At 43.5% G+C, this 22,208-nt stretch overlaps 1 protein-coding gene across 2 annotated transcripts in view; it reads left to right on the top strand.

The window, feature by feature from the left end:
* The first annotated feature begins 1,773 nt into the window (after nt 1-1,773).
* Nucleotides 1,774-22,208, top strand: part of Dnaaf9 (dynein axonemal assembly factor 9) — a 127,091-nt gene continuing 106,656 nt past the window's right edge. For both annotated transcript variants that reach the window (XM_052183646.1, XM_052183645.1), the window contains exons 1-3: nt 1,774-1,934; nt 15,161-15,240; nt 16,509-16,628. In XM_052183646.1, coding sequence (XP_052039606.1) covers nt 1,852-1,934; nt 15,161-15,240; nt 16,509-16,628 — 283 coding nt within the window. In that variant the 5' untranslated portion in view covers nt 1,774-1,851. The remainder of the gene's footprint in view (nt 1,935-15,160; nt 15,241-16,508; nt 16,629-22,208) is intronic.

Genomic DNA, 22,208 nt, shown 5'->3' with positions numbered 1-22,208 from the left:
ATATCCAGTAAGATGACTATGATCCAATAGATAGATACTAAATGTTTGGGAACACATGAAATAATTGAAATCTTCTCACCTAGATAATAGGCAAATATAAATGGTGCTTTTTTGGAAAACAAAAAACTGCCTCAAATTATAAATCATAGAGTTTCAGTATAATCAAGCGGTACACTTCTAGGAGTACACTACATATACAGAAGAAATAAAAATATGTCTACACAAAGACTTGTCAGTATTTGGTCATACTGGCATTAAGCCAAGGCACAGAAAAACGTGGAAACAAGCTTCTATTATTAACTGATAAATGAATAAGCAATATGTGATATCTGCATGCCACGGCATTAGCTAAGCATCCAAAGGCACAGAGTTTTTGTTCTGTACAAATTGTAGTAGCCTTCCATCTGGATATGATGGTGCAGGCCTGTAATCTCAGTATTTAGGTGGTTAAAGCAAGAGGATCAAGGGTTCAAGGCCAGCCTAGGCTACATAAAACCTACCAAGTGGGGGAGGGAGGAAGAAGGTGACTACTGCATTTGCTTGCAGAGAAAAGCTGTATTCTCAAAGTAGGTTCTTAACAGAGCCGGAGATGTATATAATGTTTGGATCTGTAGAAGCACGAGGTGTTTCAATAAATTGACCGTTTAGCAATTTACAGTCTCCTGGCTGTTAACTGTGGTCTACAGAACAAAGCGGCTAAGAAAGGCTCTTTCATTCTGAAGCCCAGCCAGAGCGCTGCTGATTGGGCTGCTGTCAGTGATTTAGCTGGCTTTCAGAAGCTGTTGATAACTGGCTGATTTGGAAGTCCCTGAAGAGAGGCTGTCTCTGATTGGCTGATTTTCAGGTACTGTGTTGGTTACCTCGAAACAATGGCTACACTTTCACGACTTGGGTTTGAAGGCAAATTTTATTTTCCTTTAAGTATAAAAATAAGTATTTTAGTTGCTTCTTCTTCTTCTTCTTCTTCTTTTTTTGTCTTTTCCAAATCTTCAGTTAATTCTGCAAGAGATACCTTGGGGTTTGTTTAAATCTTTATGAGTGGAAGGAGGATTTTTCAGCCAGTAGTATTTATAAATAATTCAAAGGCATATTCTTGTAGCTGGGAAACTAGTCTTGGGTTGTTACAATTTACTATGAAAAGATGAATTTAGGACACATAGGACATCTTGACAAGGTCAATATATGGTGCTTAAATAGACCCTGAATATAAAGGACGTGAGCAACCCTTCACTTTATGCAGGAAGGAACTTGGGCCCCGAGATTTTCTGGCCCACCGACCCACAGCTGGAAACAATTCTAACCAGAATCTGAACTGCAAAGGCAGGGGTCTCCTGGGATATTGTGAGCATTCTGATGCCAGTGCTCTCAACAGGCCGCATCGCCAAGGGGACAAACGTTTCAAGGATGGATATGCAACTGATGTGAAACAGATAACTGTAGCCTGGCATCGGTCCAGGACACCTAGGGATTAAGCCAAGCCGGACTTGAAGAAACCTACCCAGGCCCGCTGGAGGGAGACCCTGCCCTGGGCGCGTCCGCGAGCGTGGTTGTAGCTCCCACAGAACCCGCACGACGCTGAGAGACCTTGGGGACCGGAGGCGTGGTGTCCCGGAGCCTGCCCCTTGCAGCCCGCACCCTAAGTCCGTCTGGCTCCTCCGCAGCACCGTGCGGCGCTTGGCAGGACTCACACTGACGCCCCCGCTGCGCGCGCTCCCGCCCCGCCCCCACGTGCCCGCGTGCGCGCGCCGGCCCCGCCCCCCGGCGCACCCTCGCTCCGCCCCGCCGCTGGCCCGCTGCGGTGCCGGCCCCAGCGACCCTCCGCGGTCCTCAGGTCCTCCGCCGCCTGCCTCCATGGACCCGTTCGCCCCCCAGCAGCCGGGGCTGTCCCGCGCGCGCCTCGCTGGTACCTTTGGCCGTGGGGCGGCCTCCGTCAGGTATGCCGCGTCGAGACCGCCGAGGGTGGCCCGGGATGCGCCTTGGGGCGGCTACACCTCGGGCGGCAGGGCGTGGTCTGATATGGCTTCCTTGCGGAGGATTGTTTCAAACGGCTCCATGAAGAACGTTTGCTCGGGGACGGCGGCCTTCTGGAGGGACCCTGCTATGTCTGTAGCTCGACAACCCACCGCAGTTCCCGGGAAGACCCCATTGTGACATCCCCACCCCACAGACCGGTTTTCCCTTAAACCTTCCCCACCGACAGCCCACTGCTAGAGGCCCTGTATTCACGCGAGTGGAGCCCCAGAAACTGCCGCGTGAACCCCTTTGCTCCTAGGTGTCCAGAGCCTTTGCCCCAGGCTGCAGCTCGGTTGTAGAGTTCTCAGTCCCCTGCATGTACATGAAACTCCCCTCACCGGTCCTTGGCCACTGCATCCAACCCCTACCCTTGGGGAGCATCTGTTTCTGCGATTTGAAGGTCATTGGGGGCCCAGAAAGAAAAAGGACACTGGATGGAGAGGGGAAAGGAGGCTCAGAACCTCCCAAAGTGGCTGACACCAGATTCCTGATAGAATCCAGGAGTGCTGGTGTACTGGGAGAGGAGCTGATATTAGGGAGAGCCGTCCTGCCCTTTTCTATACAGAAGATCTGTTTCCAATTTCTGTTCTCTGTCTTTGGGGTTGACCTTGATAGTCTGGGCTTTGTTTGTGACGGAGCTAGTATGGGGCTGCCAGCAAAACGCGGAGGTTGGCATGATGGAGGGGTTGCAGTAGGAACCTATAAGAAAGGGAAGGGAGGAGTCATTGGGATTTGGGTACTGCTAACCTGTCATTAAACCAGAAGAGGCTTTTTGTTTGCTTGCTTGCAGCCATTTGGCAAAGCAAAAATGCTATTGTTCCCTTGAGTGGGGGCTGTCAACTAATATGTTAGAATGGCTTTTCCTATATTTTGTCTTTTTTTTTTTCTTTTTTAAAATTGAGACCTGGTCTCTCTGTGTAGACCAGGCTGGCCTTGAACCCGTAGAGCTTCACCTGCCTCTGCCTCCTGAATGCTGGCATTAAGCTGTGCCACCGTGTCTGGCCAGCTTTTTCTGTGTTCTTGATTGGGAATTGTAATATTTCTCTCTCTCTCTCTCTCTCTCTCTCTCTCTCTCTCTCTCTGTGTGTGTGTGTGTGTGTGTGTGTGTGTGTGAGAGAGAGAGAGAGAGAGAGAGAGAGAGAGTTTCCAGTATTGAGGGTCAAATCCCAAAACATTGGTTTTGCTAGACAAGTGCTATATCACATCTAGCCTTGTTTTTTGTAGTTTTGTTGTCTTTTATTTGTTTATTTAGGAGGTGTTGTTTTATTTAATTGATGAAAACTACTATTTTTTTCTTTTTTTAAGACAGACTTTGTAGACCTGACTGGTCTTAAACTCAGAGATCCACTTGCTTCTCAGTGCTGGGATTAAAGACTCGAGCCACTTTGCTTGGATTTTTTTATTTTTAATATTTTTGTGTGTGTGCTTATGTATGTATGTACATATATATTATGTGTGTATATATATATTGTATGTATGTGTTTTGTGTGCATATGTATGATGTGTATATATGTATTGTGTGCATATGTATGTATGTGTTGTGTGTGTTTTATGTGCATATGTATGTATGTATTGTGTGCTTATATATGTATTGTGTGTGTATATATGTATATATTGTGTGTATGTATATATGTATGGTGTGTGTGTGTGTGTGTGTGACCAACACCGTGCTTGTCACCATGAGTATGAAGGGCAGAGGACAACTTGCCAGGAGTTTTTTCTGGGTCACCAGGATTGGACTTAGGTCTCTTGGCAGCCAAGTGCCTTTACCCGCTGAGCCATTCTGCAAGCCCTAAAACTAGTTCTTCCTTTTCATCTCCCAGGACTCCTTCACATACTCTGGCAGTGTGTTTATTGAATGACTAAGCTGTGAAGGAAGAAAAAACATTAGATAGTAACGAAACAATGCATTTAGAAGAGAGACCTGGTTTGCTTCTGTTCTGACACCTCTGGATTTCTCTGCCCCCAACAGGAATTCTTTCTGGGATCTACAGGTTGTAGTGGGTAGCTGCTTGTGAAACAGTCTCCTTCCTCTCTCAATCCTTCTGCCAGAGCATCACTGAAAGTATTTCAGCTTTGTATGAAAATTGAACAGGATGCATTAGAACTTGGGGCAGCCCAGCAATAAATCTCTCTGGAGGGGTGTATCTGCCTGTCTGCCTGTGTGTGTGTTCAGGGCCACATTTGTTTGATGTGGTGTTGGGGATGGAACCCAGAGTCTTGAACATGGTAGCCAAGCGCTCTACCTCTGAACTGTATCCCCATAACAAGCTCAGGGATCTTTATTTAAATTTTAAAAACAATTCCATTTTGAAGTAGTTCAGTTTAGATTTATTTTTGTGAGGATACTGTATATATAGGAAAGCACAGGTGAATGCAGATTCATGAGTCCAGAAGAGGGTGTTGGATTCCTTAGAACTGGAGTTACAGCAGATGTGAGTCCCCTGACATGGGTTCCTGGACCTAATTTCAGGTCTTCCACAAGAGAGGTACGTGTTAATGGCTGGGCTATCTCCCGTTCTCACAGGACTTTAAAATATTTTTCTGTGTAGGGGTCTCTTGAAGAACTTCAGAAGTTCAAGAAGAACTTCAGTTGTATATCAGAATTCTCAGTTCAGGATCAATCTAGAGTTGTCAGTCAAACAAGTAACAACAACAAAAAGCCTTCAAAAGTCCTCAGTGGCTTGGATGATGACTAGGAAGGCTTGGTGTGATTCTAGTAGAAGCAAAAATGTTTGCTTGTTAAGGCTTGTACCTTTATTTCTACCCAAGGTAGTGGCCCCACTGTTTACCTTTGAGTTTATGTCTGGGGTAACTGTACTGTGCCGTAGTTCTGTGACATCACTAGTGTGTGGTAACATGGCAGTATTTCCTAGCTTCTGTGCTCTTATCCAAAGGGGGACTAAATATGAGAGATCTTACACAGCTTGAACTGTTGTTGGTTTTGCCTTAAAGTTTATTTTTAAAGGGTCTGGAGAAATAACTTAGCAGGTAAAGGCACTTTTGACGCAGCCTGAGAATCTGAGTTCAATTCCTAGAACCCACATGATAGACAGATAAAACCCAGTTCTACACACACACACATACACACACACACACACATGTGCACGCATGCATGCACCACCACATGCAACATATAGCACACACAAATGAATACTCCAGCATGCATGCACCACCACATGCAACATATAGCACACACAAATGAATACTCCAGTAGAAAAAATTAAAAATAAGGAGGTATTATAGGTAATTTGGATACTTAAAGCTAGAACCTTTGGTTTAAAGCCCTTGTTTGAAGAAAAGGTAGCATATTTGGTATATTTCTTTTTGAGAAATATGCCTTCTGGGTGTTGGAATTGAAGGTGTGTGCTACCACACCTGGTTTTATTTTTTACCATGTTTAAATTTTTAATTATGTTCAGTGTGTGTGTGTGTGTGTGTGTGTGTGTGTGTGTTGGTGTATGGGAATGGCAATCGAGGACAACTTGAGGGAGTGGGGTCTCTTGTTTCACCATGTAGGGCCTGGGAAATCTAACTCAGGGTGTGCAAGTACCTTAGAATGCTTTAAAAAACTTCAAAGTAACTTTAGATTCATAGATGAACTGTAGTACAGAACCATGGTGCATTTATAACAATGAGGGCATCAGTTTTGGTATAAAGCTTTAGTGTAATTAGTAAACTTGTTTACTTGGAGTCCAGACTTTATTTCCCTAAATGAACTTTCTCTATTCTAAGCTCTAATCTTGGCCTCCACATTATGTTTGAATTTGACATGCTTGTAACAGTCAAGGATGTGGGGGAGGACAACTGCATGCTTGTCTCATGAGTACTTGTGGAAATGATTTTACAAAGAGCAGGAAGTGAGAGCAGTGCTCACAGTTGGCCAAAGAGAAGGAACAGCATGGAAAATATCCAAATACACTGAGCAGACCTCTGGATAGCACTTCCTGTTTATGATGACTTGTTTTCTGAAGTTCTTGAATCTAGCATCTTTTTTTTTTTTTTTTTTTTTTTTGGTTTTGGTTTTTTTGGTTTTTTGGATTTGTTTTTTTCGAGACAGGGTTTCTCTGTATAACCCTGGCTGTCCTGGAACTCATCTGTAGACCAGGCTGGCCTTGAACTCAGAAATCTGCCTGCCTCTGCCTCTGCCTCCCAGAGTGCAGGGATTACAAGCATGTGCCACCACCGCCCAGCTGAATCTAGCATCTTATTAATACAAATTGATGAAATCTGTATAGCCATAAATTTCAATTGAGCATGAGTTTTTAAGCTTTTTAAATTAGGTGGTCTATCAGGAACTACATTTAGCAGCTAGTAAAATAATCTTAGCAAAAATGGCGTTAACATTTATTCTCTGTTCCAAAAGATGTCCTCCAGACGAGTCCTTTTCTGGTATAAAGTTAACAAGGAGCCAAGCTACTTCTATACTTTCCTTTAGTGACTTTAGCAGGTGGCTTTTATCTTTTCAGTAGCTTCATGGTCACAAAATGACTGTAGGAACCCTGAACCCTGGCCACTGTGTCTTTCAAGTAAGAGAAGGAAGCAGGGAGGCTAATCCTCTTAAGTAAATCAGTTCTCTTACAAGAGCTTTTCCAGAAGCTTCTACAACAGCTTCTGATTTTTCCTCACTAGTCAGATAGTTCTAGAAGCAGAGGAATCTGGCCGATTGCCAACCTAAGTAAAATGGGAGTGTTATCAATGAAAGGGGAGATGGGGTGGATCAACAGCTCTGTTTCTACTACAGCAAGGTAACTATGGAGAATGAGAACCACACTGCTCTGGATTGCTGTGACTGTGGAGGTGGAGGTCTTAGTCAGTGTTCCATTGCTGTGAAGAGACACCATGATCAAGGCAACTCTTATAAAGGCAAACATTTAATTTGGCCTGGCTTACACTTCAGAGGTTTAGTTCATCGTCATCATGACAGGAAGGATGGCAGCATGCAGGCAGACATGGCGGTGAGTAGCTTAGAGTTCTACACCCAGATCTACTGGGCCCGGCTTGAGCACTTGTAACCCCAAGGCCCTTGCAGTGGCACTTACTCCTACAAGGCCACACCTACTCTAACAAAGACTGCCCTTAGCATTCAAACATCTGAGCCTACGGGAGCATTCTTACTCAAGCCACCACAGTGGAGGTGCTGGGGAAAACTGCAATGCCACACAGTTACAGAGCGTGACTCCTTGTTAACTTTATACCAGAAAAGGCCTCGACCTCTGGAGGACATCTTTTGCAACAGAGAATAAATGCTAATATCATTTTTGCTAAGATTATCTTACTAGCTGTTAAATGTAGTTCCTGATAGACCACCTAATTTAAAAAGGTTATAAAAACTCATGCTCATTGAAATTTATGTCTATACAGATTTCATGTCTTTAGTCATAAAATATGTGTCAGTTTGAGTCATTTTATGGTTAGTGCTTAACCAGGTTTGGTCATGCCAGTAGCAACGGTGACTTTGGCTTGCCTGCCATTCCAGTGCCAGACATCCGTGGTCTTGCCACGTGCCCTGCCTATGCCTTTCCTTCAAGTTTCTTAATTTTGCTGAGGGAAATAAGTGGTGGCTGCTTTACTGCAAAGGCCATGTCTTGTCAGCCTGCCTCAGTCCTACAGGGAGCTCATTCTAGTCAACACCTTAAGTCTAGATTAATACAGATACAGCAGCCTTTATTATTGCCGCTGTGATTCCTCCAACATTGTAATATGAAGAATTTTAGAAGTACAGAAAAGTTGAATTATCCAGGGCACATTCATATGTGTCCATGCGTAGACTCCAAACTTGACCGTTTTCTCATGGCACTGGCTCTCAAATGCTTGAGAGCCATCCCAGAGCTTTGGGGTGGCTAGGCAAGCACTTGGCTGATGAGCTGTGTCCCCAGCAGTTCCTTTACTCAACTTTTGAATATGGTTTGGCCCTCTGTTGAATAAGAGTGGTAAAAACACCCAAACCAACCAGTCAACCTGGAAGGGAGGGGCTCGGACCACTCAGCTGACAAGAAACACTCTGACCTGTGTCCTGCCTGTGACTGTTCTGTGAGCTCCAGGTTTCTTGCCATTGTGAGCTGTTAGCTGTGCTGACAGCTTTGGTGATGGGCTGTCTTTTCTTCTCCTGTCAGGAACCCCAATAAAACTCACTGGTTCACCAAGTTGGACTTTGGTGGTTCCCTTACTGGGATGAGTAGACATTTGTTTGTCTACCCAGCAATCATGTCTCTCAATACAAAGGATGACCTCAAAGTCCTAACCCCCTCTACTTTCCAGTTGCTGGAATTACAAGTGTGTACTTGTCACTGACTTTTAATTGACTTCCCAGGTTCAATCCTCTTTTCCCTTCACTCAGCTGTCAACTTAGCAAAAAGAATAATCATTTTTATTATCTATAATAATATTTTCTATATTGTTTGATAATAAATATTATATAATTGTTTTAGGGTTATATTGCTGTTAAGAAATACCATAACCGCGGGGCAGTGGTGGCACACGCCTTTAATCCCAGCACTTGGGAGGCAGAAGCAAGTGGATTTCTGAGTTCGAGGCCAGCCTGGTCTACAGAGTGAGTTCCAGGACAGCCAAGGCTACACAGAGAAACCCCTGCCTCCAAGCAAACAAACAAACAAATAAGAGAGATACCATAACCAAGGCAACTTTTATAAGGCAAACATTTAATTGGGGCTGGCTTACAGTTTTAGAGGTTCAGTCCCTTATCAGCATGGTGGGAAGAATGGCGTCATGCAGGCAGACGTGGTGCTGGAGGAGCCAAGAGTTCTACATCTTGATCCGAAGGCAGCCAGGAGGAGACTAGCATCTGCAAGCAGCTAGGAGGACGCCCGCTTCTACACCGGGCAGAGCCTGAGCACTAGGAGCCCTCAAAGCCCACCACACAGTGGCACAGTTCCTCCAAAAAGACCACACCTATCCCAACAAGGCCACACCTCCTATTAGTGCCACTTCATGGGCCAAGCATACTCAAACCACCACAGTAATTATGCGTCACTTCATACGTTACAGCTGTTTTCAGAGCACTTCTAATAAAGGCTCACCTGTGAACTGAGGGGCTAAAGAGGCTCCTGTCAGTGGATGGTTAAGTGCACTCTGTTCTTGGAGAGGACTGGGTTTGGATCCAAGGGATCTGATGCCCTCTTGTAGCCAATACAGGCTCCTGAACATACCTGGCATACAGAAAAATAGCACTTATAACCTGAGATTTTCAAAAGAAAAATCCAAATCTGTGTGAAAGATTATTCAAGGCTGCTGACTGATTAAATTTTCATGAAAACAAAGCAAAGCCAAGACCTGCCATTTGTTCAATGTCTTTTTAGTGCTGTGTCACATTAGATGCTAGTTTAGATAGCTTACAGTCTCTTCTCGTTTAATTGGTGACATGAGGGAGACTAGTGAGTAGAAAGAGATTGTGCAGGGACTCCCTGTGCCTTTGAAGGAATGCACTGCTCATGGGCTGTGCTCTCTCAAGAACACAGGTACAGGCTGGTTTTCTAGAGGTGTGGTCTGCACTCTAGCAGGGAGATGACAGCCAAGTTGTTGCCACTGTAGCTTTCTGCAGCCATAGTGCTAGTCTCTGGTTCTCTTCACCCTCCAAAAGCTTGAAGCACAATAGCTGTAAACCTGAGAATGCCAAGGGCTCCACTCCTATCTTTGAACCAGTTCTCTGTGGTGTGTCCATTGGTGATTGCATTGTCATCTCTCATTCGCAAACTCATCTAAAGCCAGGGAAACCCAGAAAGAAATAGTGTAAACGGAGCACTGTGTACGTGCCTTACTGTGGAGCTGTATCACTAGCCTGAAAACATTGGAGTGTGTGTGCATGTGCGCATACACGTGTGTTTTCAGTACTAGGGATTTTACCCAGATCCAGGCTGATGTTCTACCATTGAGCTATATCCCCAGCTTTTTCATAAGTTTGTTGTTATTTACATTATTTTATTACTTATTTGGGTGGGTGGGAGGCATTCTCTCCAGGTGCATACATACATAGTAGTCAGAGGACAACTTGGGAGAATCTGTTGTTTTCTTCACTCAGATTTAGTGGTAAGTGCATTAGGGTTACTGTTGTTGTGATAAAAACCCATGACTAAAAGCAGCACAGGGAAGAAAGGGTTATGTCTTGGCTTATGCTTCCACGTCACTGTTAATATTGAGGGAAGTCAGGACAGCAACTCAAACAGGGCAGAACCGTGGAGGAGTGCTGCTTACTGGCTTGCTCCTTATAATTTACTTAATCTGCTTTCTTACAGCACTCAGGACTGCCAGACCAAAAGTGGCCTCAGCCACCATAGGCTAAGCCCTCCCACATTCACAACTAACTTTAAAAAAAAAAATGCTTTACAGGCTTGCCTACAGTTCAGTCTTACATAAGGAGGTATTTTCTCAGTTAAGGTTCCCTTCTTTCCAATGTCTCTGGCTTATGTCAAGTTGATATAAAAGTAACCAGCACACCCACACATGACTTCTACTGACTACAGCCTCCCTTACACAACTTTTGAAGGTGAAACTTTGTAAGTCATGGGCAAATACAGGCCTGTCCAGGATGTTCCAGCCTCACTCGGGTACTGTGAGCTGCATGGCAGAGTAACTACTGGAACCTGGGGTGTATGCAATGTAGACACCTAACAAACTATCATATGTATGACCTTTGAGTATAGGGTTAATGAAAACTTCAGTTTCATATAAATTTTCTGTTTATTACTTATGAAAATACAGTAAACTAATATTTTACACATGCAGTTCAAAAAGCACTAATTTGAATAAAAGCAGACATGCCCAGATGTCAACTGTGATTCATTCTGGGTGCTGGATGGAAATAGTGTGACTGCTTTTCTTTGAACTCATCAGGGATATTCATGTGTTTTATCTTTGTTAAAAGTAAATAATTAGTCAGGCAGTGATGGTACACACCTTTAATTCCAGCATGCAGGAGGTAGAAGCAGGTGGGTCTCTGTGAATTTGAGGGTAGCCTGGTCTACAGAGTTCCAGGACAGCTAGGACACAGAGAAACCCTGTCTTAAAAAACAAAGCAAAATAAAATAAAATAAAATAAAATAAAAAAAGTTAGGTGTTGGTGGCATACACCCTTAACCTCAGCACTCTGGAGGCAGAGGCAGGTGGATCTCTGTGAGTTCGAGGCCAGCCTAGTCTACTGAGTGAATCCCAGGCTAGCCAGGACATAGAGAAACTCTGTCTCACTCCCCAAAGCAAATAATTAAGTATCTGTGATGCTTCATGGTTCAATGACAGACTATATTCTGGTTAAAGATTAAATTTGAGAATCAAAATGTACAAAGAGGGAAAAACATAAATTTAGTTTTATCCATTTGATTAAAAAATGCTAATCAGGATAATGTTCTACTTAAGGAAAAAGACACTTTCTTTTACATTTGTGTGTTCCCACTGGGTTTGGACTGGATAGGGTACAAGTAGGAAAAAAGTCTCCTATTTTCAGTATTGTCTTGGCTTCCAGCAGCAGTTGCCAGGGAAACTCTTTTGTTTCTTGGTCACATGATCTGGTCATGCTTTTTGTCACTGGCTGGTTATAAGTTTGCAAACCAAAGATCTCTTGGTAACCTTGGCAGGCAGTCAGCATACTGTCCTTCACAGAAAATGGGCCAAAGGTCCAACTTACAAAGTCCTTCCAGAGGAGAAACGACTGCAGGATCAATCCTGGTAAAAAGAGAATGTGCAGGCAGGGCAGTCAGGAGCCCCTAATTTTTATTATAAAAACTACAGAAAAACTAAAAGAACAGTATGATACGCACTTCTAGAGCTTACACATAGTGAGTATCTATGATGCGCACTCCCGGAGCCTACATGTACAGTTAGTTGGTATCTTTGAAACAGGGTCTTAACTGTGTAGCCCTTCCTAGCCTGGAACCTTGTCATCCTACCAGCCCCCATATAGTTCAGAATAAACATTTTTATGACCATAAAAGTTTTGGCATTTAATAGGGATTGTGTTAAAGCTGCGTGTTAATTTGAGGAGAATTGGTATTTGTACTATGCTGGGTGACCACACCCTAAAACTCTTCTCCAAGCAACCATCAACCACCAATAGCTCTTCAGCTAAGATGCGGACTCGAACTTTCCCTGTCCATGTTGAAATTTCGACTGGCTTGAATCTCCTGCACCGACTGTAACCACACCGACTGTGAGCTGGCCAGTGCAGTGCAATGGTCTGTCCTTTCTGAAGAAGCACTCCTCCCTCTCCTCCAGTTCTTACACCCTTCCTTCCTTCCTTCCTTCCTTCCTTCCTTCCTTCCTTCCTTCCTTCCTTCCTTCCTTCCTTCCTTCCTTCCTTCCTTTCTTCCTTCCTTCCTTTCCTTCCTTCCTTCCCTTCCTTCTTCCTCCCTTCCTCCTTCCTTCCTTCCTCCCTCCCTCCTTCCTTCCTTCCCTTCTGTGATGGTCACCAAGCCTTGGTGCTGGTGGTGGTCGAGGAGGGGTGGTAAAGGTGGTGGAGGTGGTGGAAGATGAGGTAGTGGTGGGGTGGTGAAGGTGGGGGTAGAGGTGGAAGAGGAAGAGGGGTTGGGGTGATTGAAGAGGTAAAGGTGGAGGTTGTAGAGGAGGAGGAGGGGGTGTTGGTGAAGGTAGGGGTGGTGGGTGGAGGTGGTGGAAGATGAGGTAGTGGTGGGGGTGGTGAAGGTGGTGATGGAGGTGGAGGAGGCAGTGAAGGTGGGGTGGTGGAAGAGGAGGTGGTGGTGGCTCAAAGAGTGTCCCATAGTGTCCCAGTCACTTGCATTGTCAGCACTCTGAGTAGCCATGAGCCTCTGCATCAATCACTATCCACTGCAGAAAGAAGCTTCTCTGAACGAGGGTAGGAGCAGTGCAGCTCTATGGGGATAGACATAAGTATTTGATGACTTCTATTCAAAAAACAGTAATAATCGGTTTCCCTAGGTTCTGTGACCACCCCAGCCAAGGTTTATAGTATAGGTGTGTGTGTGTTGTGTGTGTGTGTGTGTGTGTTGCCTTGTGTGCCCGTCCAGGGAGACCAGAGGAGGGCATTGGATCCGCTGGGACTGGAGTTGCAAGGAGGTATAAGTTGCTGATGTGGTGCTGGACTGGACCTCGGTCTTGGGAGCTGAACTCTGGTCTTCTGGAAGTGCTCCTAATTATTGTGTCATCCCCCCAGCTTTCAATCATATTGTGTGATGACATAGTAGTAGGCTTCCATGAGGCATTTTTATAAATCCTCAGTTTTGTTTTGGCTTTTCAAGATAGAGTTTCTCTGTGAATCCCTGGCTGTCTTAGAACTTGCTCTGTGGATCAGGCTGACCTTGAACTCACAGAGATTTGACTGACTCTGCTTCTGGAGAGCTGGCATTAAAGGCATGCACCACCACTGCCCAGCTATAGATCCTTAGTTTTGACTACCCTACCCTACTCCTTTCTCTTCCCTCAAACCCACCCACCGACCTGCACAGCCTTTACCGCCAGTGTCCTCCCCTCTTCCTTCAGAGCACCTGTGTGCTACTGTCACCTCCCCTAGTTAAGTCATCTTACCCTCCCCCTCTCATGAGACCTTTATAAAGATTATAAGTGAAATATAGAAATCTAAAAACTTGAAGCTAGGCCTAGAGCAATGGTTCTCTTGCAGAGGACCTGAGTTCGGAACCCTCATTGAGTGGTTCATAACCATCTTCAACTCCAGCTCCACAGGGATCCAGTGTCTCTGGCCTTGTGGGCACCTACATGAATATACACATACTTAACTTTTTGTTTTAAAATATTATGTACATTTGTGTTCAACATCCACATATATGGGAGGGTGTCAGGTCTCCTGGAACTGGAATTACAGACAGTTGTGAATTCTCTTACGGGTGGTAGGAATTGAACCCTGGTCCTTTGGAAGAGCAATCAATGCTCTTAATTACTGAGCTGTCTCTCCAGCGCATAGAGGGCATGCAGGGTCTTTCTGGGATTAAATTATCTTGTTATACTATTTTCTAGCTCTATCTGTTTTTCTGAAATTTTCATAATTTCATTTTCTTTACAGATGAATAAATTCTGATGCGTATATGTATTGCATTTTCCTTATCCATATGCTGATTCTATTTCCTACCTATTTTGAATAGATAGCAATAAATATAGATGTACAAGTATTTCTGTTGTAGGATATGGAGTCCTTTGTGTATATGCTCAGGATAGGTAGGCCATATGGCAGTTCTGTTTTTAGCCTTACACCTCCACACATTGATTTCCATAGTGTCTGCAGCAGTTTAGACCCTGCCATACATATATCCCTACCAGCTAGTAGATAGAGGTCGCTGCTGCCCCGTGTCCTCTTTAGTACTTGTCACTTGTTCCTTATGTCAGACATTATGACTATGGTAAGATGGAATCTCAAAGTAGTGTAGTTTGCATCACTCATGGTTAATGATATTAAACAGTTAAAAATGTTTATGGGGTGAGATTAGACATGGAGGTGGTGGGGAAGAATCAGGCTTGACCATGAAATTGGGTATTCATTTTTGGGGTTACTGAAAGGGAATAGAGGGAAACAGAAAGGCAGTAGAGTTCATAGAAATTGTATTGTTTAGGAATATATGTCTCCTTACACTTTGCCTGAGTGGGAAGAATATCCCTTCTACCAAAGGAGTAATAGCTCTCTAAGAAGACCATGTCTTCTTTTTTTCTTTTTTTTTGTTTTCTGTTTTTTGGATTTTGGTTTTTTTCGAGATAGGGTTTCTCTGTATAGCCCTGGCTGTCCTGGAACTCACTCTGTAGACCAGAGTCTTCGAGGCTGGCTTCGAACTCAGAAATCTGCCTGCTTCTACCTCCCAGAGTGCTGGGACTAAAAGCGTGCGCCGCCACCACCACCCAGCTGAGCGTGTCTTCTGTGCTAAAAGTCTGTAAGGTAGTTGTTTGGGATAATTAGAGCTTAGTTTATTGAGACCTTTGTATCAATTTTTGGTTCTGTTTGTTACTTTTGAGACAAACTGAGAAAGGCTAAATTTAGGTTGTCTAGATAGTCTTTAGACCATTTACACTAAATCTCTTTTGGAACATGGAAAAGAAGGGTAAAGTTCTGATTAAAGAGCTAGGTGCCACTTTCCTTACCTAACAAAGCCATCCCCCTGTGTGGGCCTCCTGTGGACTCTCACTTCCTCACTCAGGAAACCCTGTTGTTCTGTTACAGCTGCAGCCGGCTCCGCAAGGTTCAAAGTGTCCTGACCCAGAGCAGCAAGTCTCAACCTGATGGGATTCTCTGCATCCTAGGTCAGTGCTTTAATCATAAGTTGTAGTCTTGATCTCAGGAAGATACCAGTAATGCTGTCATGTAAGGTTCATTATAGGCTAGCATCTTCCCAGTTTTCATTCCTGTGACACTTAATGATGGTGAATATTAAGAGGGGTGTTAGTGAGATAAAGAGGGAGCTCCCACCACAAGCCTGCCTGCCTGTCTGCCTGCCTGCCTTTAACTGTCCTGAAACTTGCTCTGTCGACCAGGCTGGCCTCAAACTCAGAGACTTGCCTGCTTCTGCCTCCCTAGTACTAGTATTAATGTCCTGTGCCACTGTGCCCAGCTACAACCCTTTCTTTTCAAAACCACACAGAGAGCAGGTGAGTGACTCTGGTCCTTCCATCCTGCAAACAGCTGTAGTCTTAGGACGGCTAAGTCATTGAGAGACAGAAGTAAAGACAGTGTCGTGTAATTTGCTTTTGTCTCTGGTCCAGCCTTTCTAGCCTAACCTTAGCGAAGGTCATCTGCAGGAGTGTGTATCACCTCATCACACCTTACAGTGCAGTCTAAGCATGCTTCTGACCTTTGGGAAGGGCTAGTGGGTGTTAGTCTATCCACTTGTCCTCCTCTTTCAAACTGCCTTCACTTGTTTTTATTTGATCATACACATTTTTCATAGGGATCTCTTTGAGATCTGTTCTTAGGCTAACAAAAAAATTCTGTAATAAATCCATAGAAGACCATATTTTCTGGGTTTTTTGTCCTTAAGAATTGTTTCATATGGGCTGGAGGTAGTTCCATAGAGAAGAGCACTGACTGCTCTTCCAGAGGACCCAGGTTTGATTTCCAGCACCCACATGGTGACTCATAACCATCTGTAACTCTAATTCTTGGGGATCTGATAGATCATCGTGGTGCTCTTCTGGCCTCCTCGCACACCAGATACACATGATACACATATACATGGAAATTAAACACACATACGTGTAAAGTAAAAACTGAAAGAAAAAAATTTCAGAATTAACAGCCTTAGTGACCTTGTTGCTTAATTCTTCGACCTGTGTGAATCTTGAGATCCAAGGATTACCTTATGTCTCAGTCTGTTTCTCTCTCTCTCTCTCTCTCTCTCTCTCTCTCTCTCTCTCTCTCTCTCTCTCTCTCTCTCTCTCTCTCTCGGGGTTGTTTATTTAGTTTTAGCATAAAACTGGTTTGGTCATCAAGGCTTTACTAAACAGGTTAATCATTGGCTCTTACTGTATTCCATGGTATAGGACAGCTAATCACAGCCTTCTTTGCTTTGCAGGAATTGACAGCAGGTACAACGAAGGCTGTAGAGAGCTGGCAAATTACCTTCTGTTTGGTTTATACAGTCAGAATACCACTGATTTTGAGAAAACAGGATTTTCTGAAGAAATTCTAGATGGTAAGTCTGTATATTAGCAAATGGTAGGAGAGAGTAGGAGAGAGTCATTTATTTCTTTGGACCATTCATGATCTTTTTGTAGAAATTGTTTTAATTCTAATTTTACTGTATTGTTGAATGTCTTGTTTGCATGTATGTATATGTACCGTGTGTGTGTGTGTGTGTGTGTGTGTGTGTGTGTACACACGTGCAGGCATGCATACATGCTTGGAGCCCAGACGACAACATTGGATCTCCTGGAACTGGAGTTATAGATGGTTGTGAACCACCATTCAGGTGTTGGGAATCAAACCCAGGTCCTCTGGAAGATTAGCAAGTACTTTTAACTTCTGAGCCATCTGAACAGCCTCTGTTCATGATTTTTTGTTTCTGTTTCTGTGGTTTGGGATTTTTGTTATTGATTATTTGTTTTGAGACAGTCTCATATAGCTTTAACAGGCTTGAAATTCACTGTGTAGACCAGGCTGGCCTTGAACTCTGAGATCTACCTGCCTCTGCCTTCTTAGTATACTGGGATTAAAGACACTCAGCACCCTATTTGTCATCTTTTAATAGGAAAATATAATCAGAATTTAAATAGTCCAAAGCTCCAGTAAATTCTTGCCTTATTTGTTTTACTGTTTGAATGATGTGTGGTCCTCTAATTGGTCTTAAAATTGGCAACCCTCTGGCGTCAGCCTCCCAAGTAGCTGGGATTACACCAGGTAAGATTTTTATCTTTTTAATAGTGAAAAATAGCATTTCCTTGTTGACCTATTAAAAAGAACGTTCCTATTGGTCATGCACTGGATAACAGATTATCAGCAGCAGTTTTCAGAATACATTTATTGGGTAAATCATCTTTGAGACCAAAAGCAGACATTGTTGTTTGGCTTGGGCTCTTGGCTGGGTACTAGTTTTTCTTAGGATTGCCCACTGCTCCTTTTCACTGAAGGTTCAGATCGTGTGCTGTTGCCAGTGAAAGCACTCTCTGCTTTGAGGCAAAGCTGAGCTGCTCTTGTAAGCCGCTCTTGTGAGAAAGAAGATTTTATGTGGATCTTTAGCTGAGGAACAAGGGGCTATTGTTTTGCTGTCTTTGGGAATTGTTTTTTTTTGTATGACTTTAATACAATGCAGGCTTTCTGCCTGCAGTCTGCCTTCTCTGGCTTGGAGACACTGCATGTGTTGATGCTCCTGTGGGCTGTTGCCCAGGAGCTACTTCTCATATCGAATACTTAGCATTATAAATTGTCTGCGAGATGAGTCAGGAGACATGGAACAAACAAGGAAAACTGGACGAGAGACAAGACACTTGCAAGGCAGCTGGGAGACCATGAAAGCAAACATTCGGTGTCAGATGATCTCACTTGAGTAGTGTGGTCTCAGATAGGGGGCAGTTTTGTCCCTTGGGGGACATTTAGCCATGTCTGAAGACATTTTGATAGCCATAGCTCAGTCTGTGGTACTACTGGCATCTAGTGGACACCAGGGCTGCTGCTAAACATCACAAAATACACAAGAAAGCCTGTTATGCAATGAAGAATTTTCTTATTAAGCTGTCAATAGTTCTGAGTTGTACTGTCTTTGAAATTTTTGCCTTGGTAACAACCCCAATACTATCCATATTTTAGTTAGAGCTGTTTTTTATTTATTATTATTATTATGATCGCAGAACAAGGAGACTGAAAGTGCTTTGAGTTAGTATCCTTCATTTTTTCTTGCTTATCTTTCTGTCTGAGGTAAGCTTCTGTCTGAGGTGCTTCTCTGCCTCTTATGTGTGGTCTGCATGCACAAGCCACCACAGTGATCTTTTTTTTTTTTTGGCTTTTTTTTTTTATTCGATATAATTTATTTACATTTCAAATGATTTCCCCTTTTCTAGCCCCCTCCCCCACTCCCCGAAAGTCCCGTAAGCCCCCTTCTCTTCCCCTGTCCTCCCTCCCACCCCTAACCAGTTCCCCGTTCTGGTTTTGCCAAATACTGTTTGACTGAGTCTTTCCAGAACCAGGGACCACTCCTGCTTTCTTCTTGTATCTCATTTGATGTGTGGATTATGTTTTGGGTATTCCAGTTTTCTAGGTTAATAACCACTTATTAGTGAGTGCATACCATGATTCACCTTTTGAGTCTGGGTTACCTCACTTAGTATGATGTTCTCTAGCTCCATCCATTTGCCTAAGAATTTCATGAATTCATTGTTTCTAATGGCTGAATAGTACTCCATTGTGTAGATATACCACATTTTTTGTATCCACTCTTCTCTTGAGGGATACCTGGGTTCTTTCCAGCATCTGGCAATTATAAATAGGGCTGCTATGAACATAGTAGAGCATGTATCCTTATTACATGGTGGGGAATCCTCTGGGTATATGCCCAGGAGCGCCACAGTGATCTTTATCAGGTCCTTTTCTTCTTAGGTTTTGACATTATAATACAATGTAACCCCTTTTCCTTCCCTTTCCTTCATGTTTCTCAGCCTGTGGGTCAAAACCTCTGTCTACAAAAAACATTTACATTGTGACAAATAATAGTTATAGAAGAGCAACATTAATAATTTTATGGTGGGGTCACCACAACATGAAGAACTGTATTAAAGAGTCATAGCATTAGGAAAGTTGAGAACCACTGTTTTAAACCCTCTTGTATGCCCCTCCCCCTCCTTCAATTCTTGGCCTCTTTTTTCTTTAATTATTATTGCATGCATATATGTATATACACATATAGTCCTATATATAATATAATCGTTCCAGTCCATATAATACTGTTTGTACGTATGTTTTCAGGGTTGTTTGTCACTGGACAATCAGTTGGTGTGTTCTTCTCTGGGGAAGGACAACTCTCCTGCTCCAGCTTTTTCCCAGTTGCCACAGTTCTTTGTGTAGGTTGAGGCTTCCTGGGATTTTCTCTGTCCACTGACATGTCCATTGGTGGTGTCCTTGTTTAGCTCATATTTGGGTAGTCATGTTGTTGAAACTTTATGGATGTAGCTTCTAATGTTGCTAAGAGATACCAATTGTTTTTCAACTTATTTTTGTTTGTTTGTTTGTTTGTCTCAGATTTTGATTTTACATTTCTTGGCCAGGCAAAGTGTTTCAACCTTTTAATTCCATCACTTGGAAGTTCGGTGTGGATCTCCGTACAGTTAAGGCTTGCCTGGTGTACTTAGTAGATTCCAAGGCAGGGCTAGGTGGTTAAGAACACTGGCTGTTCTTCCAGAGGACTGGATCCAATTCCCTATGACCAGGCGATGACACAACTGTCTGCGACTTAAGTGGGGGAGATCAGGCCCCTCTCCCGGCTTCTGTGCAGCTGCCAGGCACAGGAGTGATACACAGACATGTATGCAAGCATGGTACCCATATGAATAAAACAAAACAAAACAAAAATCTCAAATATAAAATAAAATATCTTCCCTTACATGTAGTGGTTTGGAAATAATTTATTTTGGAAGTTTCCAGTTGCTACATTTCATGATTGCAAGGATGTTTTAGTACTAAAAATAAGGAGTGCATTTAAATTCCCAAAGATGTGCTTTTATCCTGTCACTTTGCACAGGGGATACTTAGTAAATAAGCATTTTACTTCAAATTAATAAAGTCATTTTTAAATCCTTATAGTTAGAAAGCTAAAGTTAGCAGATTTATGCTTCTAGTTTTTGGGATTTGAGGCAGAGTTTCACTCTGTAACCCTGCTGCCCTGGAGCGACCGTGTGTAGAGCACACTGACGTCACACTCACAGAGCTGGGCCTCAGAGATGCTGCTGAGTGCTGGGATAACGGAGCAGGCCACCACAGCCAGCTTGCTTCCACCTTAGCCTCGCTGTGCATAGAAAAGGCCCACATGAGGTTCTTTTCAAAGTTATTTTTAAAACATTTTACATAATTTTACATTTATTATTTATTTTAATTTATTGAGGTAGGTTCTTTTTGTGTAGCTCTGGCTATCCTGGAACAAGTTGTGTAGACTAGGCTGGCCCCATACTGAGAATTCTGTGATTAAAAGCTCATCCTGGCCCACCCTACCATCTCATCCTGCCCCCTCTCCCTTTCTCTTTCTAGTCCTCCTGCTTCTCCCTTCTCACTCTCCTGTTGCTACCTTCTTTGAATTTAATTTTGTTTTGAGCAGAGTGTCTCTATGTCAGTCAGAGTGGCTTCCTTGAACCTCCCTGTGCCGAGTCCTAAGCACACGCCAGCCTTCCTGGCTTTGTCCTTTCTTCTCCCGTCCCCTTTCGAGATAGAGTCTCTGTATAGCTCTGCCTGAACTGAAACTCACTCTGTGTGGAGACCATGCTGGTCTCAGACCCCAAGATCTGGCTTCCTCTGCCTCCCTAGTGCTTGACCATATTTTCTTCTCTTATCTGACTGTTAACTCTGTTAGATATCAGAGTCCATTGAGAGTACGAAATCTGTAATTAGATGTAGCTAGCAGTTGTTATTATACATCTGTTTTTGGATCCTAAAACTTTAAGATTATATTCACTGTAGATATGTGTGGTGTATGCACTGCTGCCCCACTTTTTCAGGTGTCACGGAGTTTCTCCCTTAGCAGGAAGTCTACAGTTGATTTAGGACAGGACCTGGGGCTCTGGGACATGAGGAAGCCAGTGCTGAGACATGCGAGAGAAGCTCTTCCTTCTCTCTGCACTTTTCTCACTCCACCCGTTCCTAGTGTGGTCCTGTTAGTGAGAGGCCTGGTGGTTCCGCTGTTGCCTTTGAGCAAAGCCCATTTTTCTTTTGGAATTAGGACTACGCTCATTTTTCACACTCAGGCTACTTTAATATTTCTGCCCCATTCCATTTCCCATCTCATGGCTCTTGAATTTGCCTGGGTTTCCTTGTACACTTGGGATTTCTTTGCTGAGTCTGTAATCTGTTGGTGTGTTTCCAGAAGCTCGTTCGCTTGCCTGTGTCTCCATCCTTCCAGCCTCTTCCTCTGCACGAGCTCACTGCTGTACACAGCAGCTGTCCTAAGACTGGCACGCAGTGTCCAGGCTCACAACTGCTTGGAGTCAAATGAGCCTCTGGCCACAAATTTTATTTTAATTAATTAATTAACTAATAAATTAATTTTGTTATTTATTTATTTATTTATTTTTGTTTTTCAAGACAGGGTTTCTCTGTATAGCCCTGGCTGTCCAGGAACTCACTCTGTAGACCAAGCTGGTCTCAAACTCAGAAATCCACCTGCCTCTGTCTTCCAAGTGTGGGGATTACAGGCGTGCGCCACCACCGTCCGGCTGGACACGAATTTTAGACACTGGTTTTAGTGTAGAGTCCCTGCCATAGTTGATACTGTTTCTTGATTGACTAGCCATGTTATTTCCATTTGATACTTATCTCCTCATTGAGAGTGCATTGTGAAGCTAGGTATGGTGATGCTTGCCTGTAATCCCAGCATTTAGGAGCAAAGGCAGGAGGATTGCTGTAAATTCAAGACCAGCCTGCTTTACACAGTGAATTCCAGGTCAGCGAGGGCTAGATAGTCTAATTAATTAATTAATTAATTAATTAATTAATTAAATAGCCAGTCCTAGTGGCACGGCCCTGAAATCATAGCTGATTGGGAGGCTGAGGCAAGAGGATTGCAAGTTCAGTGTCTCCC

Source organism: Apodemus sylvaticus, chromosome 5 (genome assembly GCF_947179515.1).
Source record: "Apodemus sylvaticus chromosome 5, mApoSyl1.1, whole genome shotgun sequence".
NCBI lineage: Eukaryota > Metazoa > Chordata > Mammalia > Rodentia > Muridae > Apodemus > Apodemus sylvaticus.
The sequence above is the reverse complement of the archived record's forward strand: the minus strand, read 5'-3'. Positions and strand labels throughout refer to the sequence as shown.